This window comes from Canis lupus, chromosome 16, assembly GCF_003254725.2.
Source record: "Canis lupus dingo isolate Sandy chromosome 16, ASM325472v2, whole genome shotgun sequence".
Lineage (NCBI taxonomy): Eukaryota > Metazoa > Chordata > Mammalia > Carnivora > Canidae > Canis > Canis lupus.
In genome coordinates this window covers 5,737,546-5,747,936 of record NC_064258.1, presented here as the reverse complement: position 1 = coordinate 5,747,936, position 10,391 = coordinate 5,737,546, and the positions used below count along the sequence as shown (strand labels likewise).

Sequence of the window (10,391 nt, the reverse complement as noted above, 5' to 3'; positions counted from 1 at the left end):
TAACAAGTTGGACCATGAATAGCATACTGGTAATGATGACTGTTTCTCTCTAGGCACCAAATGCCCTTGGACATTATAGGGCATGTAGAATCTTTCCGACATGTCAGGGTACAAATCCGGATGCCAGTGACCAATAAGCCTTTCCCTGAACAGGTGTGATGGAGAAGAGCCCATTTCAGATTTATTGCAGGTCAGTGCTCTCAGGGTAAAAAATAATTAGTCTATCCATAATTTTCTTAGTGGGTTGGTATGTATACTAAAATAACTTTAAAAACTAATTTAGGAAATTATGTTCTACCTCTTTTATATTTGAGTGTAAGAATAGATTTAGATAAAAGAACAAAAGAAATTTAAGCCACAAAATCACCATCAAATTGACTCCATTGTATTTTCCAGAATTATACAATGGGGTTAGTTCATTTCCATTTTAGAAAGAAAAGAAAATGTAGTAGGTACAGACCTAGGGGAACTTTGGTCTTTCCACCCCCTTGAGCTCAGCATCTCTGGAAATTAAAAAATAGAGATTGTTTCCTGATGAGAGCTTTCCTTCTCTTTCTGTACTCTAGTTAAAATCTACAAAACAAGATTTAACAAGTCCCATCGGGACACCTTATCCTATTTCCTGACTCTTTGCCATGTTCCCCATAGCTTCTATAGGTCCTGCTACCTGGTCTTACTTTATAAATTGTATTCCTTGTGGTGACTTGATGGAAAAAATAGGATGCATGGTCAGTCAGGCTAGGTGTGGTATAAAATTTAGCCAACACCAGAGAGTATGGGAAAAATATATGAGTTTCATCTGCCCTAAATACCACTTAATCTTTCTGGGTGTTAGTTGAGGTGGGTGGTGGAGGCGTTGTTGGAGTTCTTGAAACCAAAATAAATCCAAGGTTGTGTTAATTGTGATATATGGAGGAACCTGGAAGACATTCTAATGCTTCTTACAATTAGGGTCATGGACCCCGCAGTGAGTGAAGAAATCATCATCAGTGGCATTTTGTCATGAATGTCACTCTAAGAAAACCAGAGGTAAGTACAGTGAGAGCCCGTCTTCCCCAGGAGCAATAGATGGTGATGTGCAGGATGAGTCTTCATCTCTCCCCCTAGGCCAAACACTCAGAAGCTTGAGAGGTGGGTAAGCTACACAGAGAGTAAATTTCTCTCTTCTCAAAGAAATACTGTCGCCTTTGTTGAGAAATTTTTTTCTTCCAAGAGATCATTGGAAGAAAATAATCCAAAACTAACTTATATATGCTGTTTATTGGTTTACTTGCACTTCACCCAACTTCTTTGCAGTTTGTCTCCTTATTTTTAGCTGTAAATATGAGATAAGTTTATTACCCAGTCTTTGTTCACTATACAATGTCTGACAGGCTGTAATGAACAATTATAATGCAAAATGTAATTGTTAGTGTTGGCCAGTGCCAAATTTCTGCTATTTATAGATTTTAGCTAATCGGATATTTAAAAGTTATCACCCCTTTTAGATACACTTAATATGTATTATTTACTCTCCTGCATTTAGTGTTGAGTTTCCTATTTAAATTATGGCATAGCTGTTTGAAAGTTTTGTTTGCAAACTTTTTTATTGCCTAATGAACTTAATGAACACCTTAATGAACACCTAATGGTGTTTTCATGAGATAATGGGCTTGACTGACTAAAAAAAAGGAATTTGTTACAGAAGAAGAGTGTCCTGAAGGTTTTATTTTTGAATGTGAAATTTCTTTTGATAATGTATTAAATATAAGAATAAGTATCTTCTGTGAATCCTTTTAACTCCTTTTAACTGTCCTGTCTTTCCAACCAGGTTATATATACCAGTAGACAGGAACTGTCTTCTATACCCTCAGCTGAGATGAAGCAGGACATAGAATATGTTTAGTAGATATCTGTGCATTTTATATTTTGTCTTTTAGCTATTTGCAGGTAGGAGGAAGATGAGGTACTCATTGGTCTTTCTACTTTGGTTTATTGTGTGCCTTCATCATATGAAATTTTAGAAACAGCATTGTTGTCTTCATTGGCTCCAAATATTGCAAGAAAGGTGAACTGAATATGGCTAACAATTTTCTATACATTTAGGGCCAATGAATCCTATAGTTGGAAGGGACCTTAGCATTCTTCTGATTCAACACAGGAATCCTGTCTCAAATAGATGGTTAGTCAATTTTTGATTTAAAACATTCACTGACCTGAAGTTCATCTCCAATAAAACAACCAGTTTCCAAGGAGGTGATTCCCACTATTACAGTTATTTTCTGAACTAAGATAAAATCATCTTTCAATAATTTCTGTTATGAATTCTGACTCTATCTTTGAAACAGGGTAAAAGGTTACTTGCTTTGGTTTAAGGAACCTTTCAAATACCAGCTTAAGAGAAAAGTCAAATGAGGACCTGATAGATAGGAACTCAATTATGAATTTTCCTAGGATTCTTATTGTAGTGAAATTCAGGTGGATTCTGGACTGAAGAAAGGTATGGAGTGAAACAAAACAGAAGCAATGGATTAAAGTTTACATGATCCAAACTTCAGAGTACCCACTCTGTGTGGAAAGATTTTTTAAAAATTTGATAAGCCACTAAAACCTAAAGATCCATGATAAATAATAAGTTTTTTACATAGAGTTAGGCCATAAAATATGCCATTGGTTCTACAAATAGAGCCTCTTGCTCTAGGCTTAGATAGGGAACAGAACTTGTTAAGACCCAGGCTATGACCCACCATGAAATCATTAAACCAACATTTTTACTAATTAAATAGAATAGAATAATATAGAAAATACATCGCACATAATAAGGACTCAAGAATATATATACTAACGCATGTATGTACCTAGTAGATATTTCTTATTGTAAGATATGGCAAAATATTTGGGAAAAACTAGGTAGGTAGGTAAGCAGGTAGATAAAGAGATACAGAATATAAATATAACATCAAGTATAATAGGGGTGCCCGGGGTACCATCCTGATGATAAGATAGCACAATCAGAATAGAACATCTGTAGGTACAAAAGTCAAAAGACAAAGGTCTCCATTTGAAATCTAGCCAAATTTGGGGCAAATGGCCTGCCATCCTCTACTTTGTTCAAGATTATGCTGTCAGTGAGGTTGGCAAGGCTAACAAATAATTCATATATTGAAGGCACAAATTCATGAGAAAAACCTAATGGAAGAATCACTGACGTGCACCTTATCCTTCTTCCCATCCTCATATTAAAGATATTTGAGGCAGCAGCACAAATTCACATGTATGGATATATGCATACCGCCACCCGGAAACCCACATAGGCAAACCTCTGCTAGAATCATTACAAACTGAGGGAAATACCCACTTCCATGAAGGCGATTTAAGTATTAATATTTTAAGCTGTGGTGAAAGTTGGTTAATAAACATGAGGTTTACTGAATACTGTAATAGAATGCTAGCATGCAGCTTATTGCAGTGAAAACATTTCCTTCTGTGTCATCTGGAATGCATAGCTTTCACTTAGAAAGTGACAAACAGGACAAAAATGTCATTGAAGATGTTTTCTCAGGAAATAAATGATGACACACATAGATCACGTTTAAACACTTCCCTCAGGCATCCAGACTTGGTAAGCTCCATTATCTCTTTCACAGGGAAATGGCGGGAAATCAGACCTCTGTCACAGAGTTCATCCTATTGGGCTTTCCCCTCAGCCCAGAGATTCAGATGGTTCTCTTTGGGCTCTTCACCCTGTTCTACGCCTTCACCCTGCTGGGGAATGGGCTCATCCTGGGGCTCATCTCACTGGACCCCAGACTGCACACCCCCATGTACTTCTTCCTCTCCCACCTGGCCATCGTCGACATAGCCTATGCCTGCAACACGGTGCCCCAGATGCTGGTGAACCTCCTGAGGCCAGACAAGCCCATCTCCTTTGCTGGCTGCTTGACGCAGACCTTTCTTTTCTTGACCTTTGCTCATACTGAGTGTCTTCTCCTGGTGGTGATGTCCTATGACCGGTACGTGGCCATCAGCCACCCCCTCCACTACTCTGTCATCATGAGCTGGAGAGTCTGCATCACCCTGGCATTGACTGCCTGGATTTTAGGAGTGCTCCTGGCCCTAGTACATCTAGGGTTACTCATACCATTGCCTTTCTGTGGACCCCAGAAAGTCAACCACTTTTTCTGTGAAATTATAGCTGTCCTCAAACTTGCCTGTGCAGATACCCACGTTAATGAGATTATGGTATTGACTGGGGCCGTGTCTGTGCTGGTAGGGCCTTTTACCTCAATTGTGATATCATACATTCATATTCTACGTGCCATCCTGAAGATTCAGTCAGGGGAGGGGCGCCAGAAAGCCTTCTCCACCTGCTCATCCCATCTCTGTGTGGTTGGACTCTTTTATGGCACAGCCATTATAATGTATGTTGGGCCCAGATATGGGAACCCCAAGGAGCAAAAGAAATACCTGCTCCTGTTTCACAGCCTTTTCAATCCCATGCTCAATCCCCTTATCTATAGTCTGAGGAACAAAGAAGTCAAAGCTGCTCTGAAGAGGATTCTTGAAAAAGAAAGAACTTCATGAAAACCTGTAGAATAATAAAGTAGCTGAGTTTAAAGGGACCCGAGAAATCATCTTATCCAGTATTTACCAAGATTCATAAACATGCTCTAGGGCATCCTTTTCATCTTCAGATTTTCCTGGCACCCTCTCCCAAGAAAGTACATTCTACTTACCTCCCTCTGATATTGAATGTCAATGCTGCACAAGGAAAGGGAAACAACTTCCCACTAGCTGCACTGTGGACACACTTGTAATATATTATGCAAAATATTCTGAATAAAAGGAAATAAGTTTGTATATTTTTCTGTAATCAGGACTAGTAGATAGCATTTAATAAAATAAAGCAAGGTATTGGAAGAATGTGTAAGATATAGCAACTGGGAGAGATTGAGAACATAGTAATTTCAATATTTGAAATTCAATAGCTGTCATCTTCATACATTTAGAATACAATTCCTGCATAAATTCTTGTGATAGTAAAGTTTTCTAAGGCATAATCAACTTGAGTGGGGAAGACCATGAGCCATGGCTTCACGGGGAAAGGAATGAAAAATGTAACCGTGATGCCACTACCAATAACAAGAAAACCCCAAAGGCTGTCTCACTAGTAAGTATTTGGACACTGGGGCTTTCCCTGTCACTCATTTTCTCCACTTGGGGAATGGAGGTGGAGATTCATGGAGGAGAAGAGAACAGAATGAAAGTCATTGAGAGTTCTTGAATGAACTCTTTCTCTCATTGATTGGGTCGATTGTCTCCCATGGGAATTGACCAACACTTGGAGAAAACTTTCTAGCAAATGAGAACAGACTATAATTGTTGTGATGACTAGCTGATGAATAATACTTGAGCTACAAATTATCAGGAATAATTTGACTTTAAATTAAGAGATTTAAGTTAAATAACCATCTTACTCAAACTGAAATTCTAGCACTTAGTTATGAAGTGAGAGAAAACAGTTAAGAAGGAGTAGAAAAGGATATATAGAGGCTTTTTTGTTTTTCAATTCTTTTGTCAAATCTGCCATATACTTAAATTGTATAAAAGGCAAGTATACAACTTTTAGAATAAGGTGATTTTTTTTTTTTGATGGGGGGAAGAGTGTTATAAAGAGGAAAATATATGGACTTCTGTCTTATAAAGCAGCCCTTTTGTAAGGACATCTGTTATACAGACATAACTATATGACCAAATAAAGGTTGAAAACACATGATTGTGAGTTCAGATAAGCTGGGTTTTTATAAAGCTCTGCCAATTGCTAGATGTGCAAACTTTTGCAATAAACCAGAATTCTTTGGAATTTAGATTTTATTGTGGATAAAATGAGTTCATTAATACTAAGCATGTAGGTTTTCTTTCTTTTCTTTTCTTTTCTTTTCTTTTCTTTTCTTTTCTTTTCTTTTCTTTTCTTTTTCTTTTCTTTTCAAGTTAGAATTAAAGATTTTATTTATTTATTCTTGAGAGACACACAGAGAGAGGCAGAGACACAGGCATAGGGAGAAGCAGGCTCCATGCAGGGAGCCCGATGTGGGACTTCATCCCAGGACCCCGGGATCATGACCTGGGCTGAAGGCAGATGCTCAACTGCTGAGCCACCCAGGTGTCCCTAGCATGTAGGTTTCTAAGCAGAAATACTATGTGCAAAATGCTTAACAGAATCTATGAGTCATAATAAAAGCTCAATAAATGGTAATTATTAATATTAGCTGCTGTATACATTTATCATATCTTTAAAGAATGAGGACTATGACTTATAAATGAGACCATGGAAAATGAGATCTTCTACTATACTAGTAAAAAAATCAGGAATTTTGCAAAATGTAGTCTTTTATATGTTTTAAAATGCCAAGATTTCAAATAATTTAGGAAGTATGAAATGACTTTCTTTCACAATCTCAATTCTCTAAAGAAATAATCAATATTTTAAAAGTATGTGGATGGAGTGCCTAAGTGGCTCGGTTGGTTCAGTGTCTGAATCTTCATTTTTGGCTCAGGTCATGATCTCAGGGTCGTGGGATGGAGCCCCACATTGGGCTCTGCACTGTACATGGATCTTGCTTGGGATTCTCTCTCTCCCTCACCCTCTGCCCTGCCCCCACCTTGAGTGCCTGTGGTGTGCACACACCCATGCTCTCTCTCAAAAAAAATTTTTTTTAATTAATTAAAAGTACATATATAAATACAATTCAGAATCGCAATATTTTATGTATATCTATATGTAGTGGTGCATATAATTTATATATGTAGATGTAGATGCATCTACATTCACATGTATCACACACAAAGAGGGCATTATTTTTATTTGCCTTCTTTCACTGTGTGAGAATCACTCAGGTTGTTGCATGTGGCTCTGTTTCATTAACTCTTTCATATGCATTATGTTGCATAAACATATCACAGTTTATCCATTATATTTCTGGTGAGTTGAGTTGTCTACAATTTGGGCTATAATAAATATTCCATGAATGTTATTATTTCATTATTCAATAACTTCTGTTGGGGAAAGTTGGCTTATGAATGCTCTGCATTTGGTTATGCTTTAGCTTAACCTCCTTAGAGGCTGCCTACATAATTATCACTTACTTATGACCTACAACGTGCCTCACACTGTGCTAGATTTTGGTAATCCAGTAATGAGCCAAATATATGCAATTTCTACCTATATGAGATTACAGTCTAATAAGGGAGACTGGCATTATTCTGATGATAATAATAATCATAAATATTATAGGATCACAAGTCTGTTTTTTTCTTCTAAATAGCTGATCCAAAAATAAAGAATTTATTGATTCTTTTGTGATTGGCTTAATATTCTTAATAACAGTGAAAGACTTGGGGAGTGGGGAAGGTGAAATTATATATGTGCATTGGGATGACATGAACTTTCAAGTTTTCTATTAAATATAGATAATTAGTCTTGCCTGCTTGGAAGAGCCTCTTTCTCATGCTATTTCATCCTGGCCTATGTATTTGTCTCTCCTTGAGATTTGTTAGATCCTTGGTGAAGGCTGGCCATTATCTGTGAGATTTAGCCTCTCTCAAACTATCCCAGGTCCTGTCTAGCCTTTGATCCTGGAGTTTAAGGCAGTGGAAAGTATGTTCTCTTATTATATTTAGTCAGCAACCATTATATTTCTATGGTGGGTCATCCACACCTTAGCCCTTGTTATGGGTTTGGATTTGGCTGTGGGTTTCATTTTGAACTCTAGTCTGGTCAGAACCATCCTATAGCCATCAGAGACAAGGCTATTTCATCTGCACCATGGTGATTCCCTGTGAAAGTGATAGCCCTACTTTTCTAGCATTTGAATCCATCACTACCATCTGGGGACGTGTGGAATCATTTGAATCCCTTCCAGAAGATATGGAGGCAGCTAGGAGTCAGGAGAGCTGCCTCAGGCTTGTACATCTAGCCATGTGATTTCTCCAGCACTCAGTTCTCCTTCTTACCCTGTTGTGATGTTTTATGCAATTGTGCTGCGTGTTGGTCTCCAGCCAGAGATACGAATGGGGAATTTAGAGAAATACTCATGTGCTTTCAGATTTATTCTTATCATATAGAATAACCTCCTAACTGTGATTGGAAATATCTAAGATTTTCAATATTAGAATATAGATAAAATATATTTAAATAAAACATGCATACTAAAGAATATCTTCTTAAAAATTAGGATTGTTTTATTGTATATTTGTTGACTTGTAATATATTTATATTTCAGATTACATGAAGAAAGGAAGATTACTAATGCCATATGCATAATATCCAATATTTGAGAAAAAATTCACATTGATAATAAAGAAAGGATTTTTCTTTTATTTGCTTATCTGAATTTTCAAATGCAACTGAGGAAACTGTATTGTGCATATAATGAAGAAATACAAAGTTTTTTGAACAGCACAATTTTAAAAATGAAAAATCTATGAAATAGTTAAATGCAGGTTTATAAATAATCTGATCATGTAGAGAAAAATTATGGTAAAATTGGAAAATAGGAAACAGAAATGGAGATACACATCAAATAATTTGCAAATAGATAAAGAAATGACATCGGAAATAGGAAACGATGAGGGTACCATCAAACAACACTTAAGTGGGAAACTGGAGTGGGAAGTATAAAAAGGAATAATGTTTAGTTGAGAAACAAGGTTTTATAGGTAGGTGCTGAAAGTGACCTTGGGTAATGATAGTGTCTCTCCGTTTACACTAACTTTTGTGCAAAGAGAAATAGTAATTATTTTGCTTCCTTTCTATATAAATTAGTTTTAGGATTTCTAGGATAGAAACCACAAACAATATACCAGAGTAACTATCTTGAATATCATATTTTGATAAAGCACCTAAAAATACTGGATAAAATATTTTAAAAACCATAATTTTTAAATGTACAGTTGGGCTTTAAGAGCATAAATAAAATTCTCATAGGACCAAGATGAGGCACAACCACCAATTGTGTGGTGAGATTGTAAACCAGCACGTGGCTTTCGGGTCACTTTCAATCCCCAGGATTCCAGGTGGCAATGACTGCAATTGGCCCATGAGAGATATAGCCTTTGCTTATGTAAGGCAAGAAATTAGAATAAAGACATGTTCTTGAAACTGGACCCTTCCCCCATTGCCATTGGGAATACTATAATAAGCAGTTAATTGAGAAGCTAACGTCTCAGTTGAATCTACAGAAATCAGAGGACACTGAGAGAATATCTTTAAAGTGTTGAAAAATAGCTGCCAATCAAAAATTTTACATGTGGAAGAGTGCTCTTCCAAAACTCAGATGAAATAAACATATTCCCAGACAAAAACAAAAATAAAACCAACAAGAAAACAAATGAATTTGAGTCTTTATTGCAAGTAGGTCTACACTGCAAGAAATCCTAAGAAATAGGGATCCCTGGGTGGCGCAGCGGTTTGGCGCCTGCCTTTGGCCCAGGGCGCGATCCTGGAGACCCGGGATCGAATCCCACGTCGGGCTCCCGGTGCATGGAGCCTGCTTCTCCCTCTGCCTGTGTCTCTGCCTCTCTCTCTCTCTCTGTGACTATCATGAATAAATAAATAAAATCTTTAAAAAAAAAAAAAAAAAGAAATCCTAAGAAATACCTTTTTCTAGCTGCAGGAATGCTCTCTGATCATAATGGATGTAATTTTTTTTCTCTAAGTATTAAAAATATCTATCTTTGGCTTTCAGAAATGTTACTATAGTATTTACAAGTATATTTTATATCAATTTATCCTGCCTGTGATTTGCTGAGATTTCTGCATTCATGGGAGCATACTTTCATCATGATTGGGAAATACTTAGAAATAATTTCTTCAAAATTTGCATTTTCCCCATTATGCTTTTCTTTTCTTTTGAGTATATGTTAGAATTGTTTTCTACCACACTCTTTTATAACTTTCAGACTCAACTTAATTTTTCTATTATTTTGCTTTTTATAATTTTATTTCATAGTATTCTGTTAATCTTAGTATGAGTTTATTAGTTCTTATCTCCCCTGGGGGCAATCATCTGTTAAATTCATCCTGTGTTTTTTCAAATTATTATATATTGCTGTTTCAGGATGAATATTTGATTCTTTTTGAGATTCCAGTACTGTACTGAAATATTACATTTTTTATTATTTATACTTTTGTTTCCCTTTCCTTTAACATAAATTATCATTATTTGAGCTTTTATTTGTAACCTTAATATCTATTATATCTGGGACCCCTACCATTGACTATTTTACCTCTTGATAATTGATAAATTTTCCCTGCTTTTTCATGTGTTAAATGATGCATTTTAGAAGCTGCAGATTATGTCATACTTCTATAAATATTATTGATATATTTTGTTTTTCTCTGAATAAGCAGT

General features: G+C 36.3%; 1 protein-coding gene across 1 annotated transcript; it reads left to right on the top strand.

Annotated features, from left to right (window-relative positions):
* The first annotated feature begins 3,630 nt into the window (after window positions 1–3,630).
* LOC112651017 (olfactory receptor 2A25) lies at window positions 3,631–4,819 on the top strand. The gene has a single exon (XM_025433957.3). The coding sequence runs from the start codon at window positions 3,631–3,633 to the stop codon at window positions 4,561–4,563; it is 933 nt and encodes a 310-aa protein (XP_025289742.1). The 3' UTR covers window positions 4,564–4,819.
* Window positions 4,820–10,391: the final 5,572 nt, after the last annotated feature.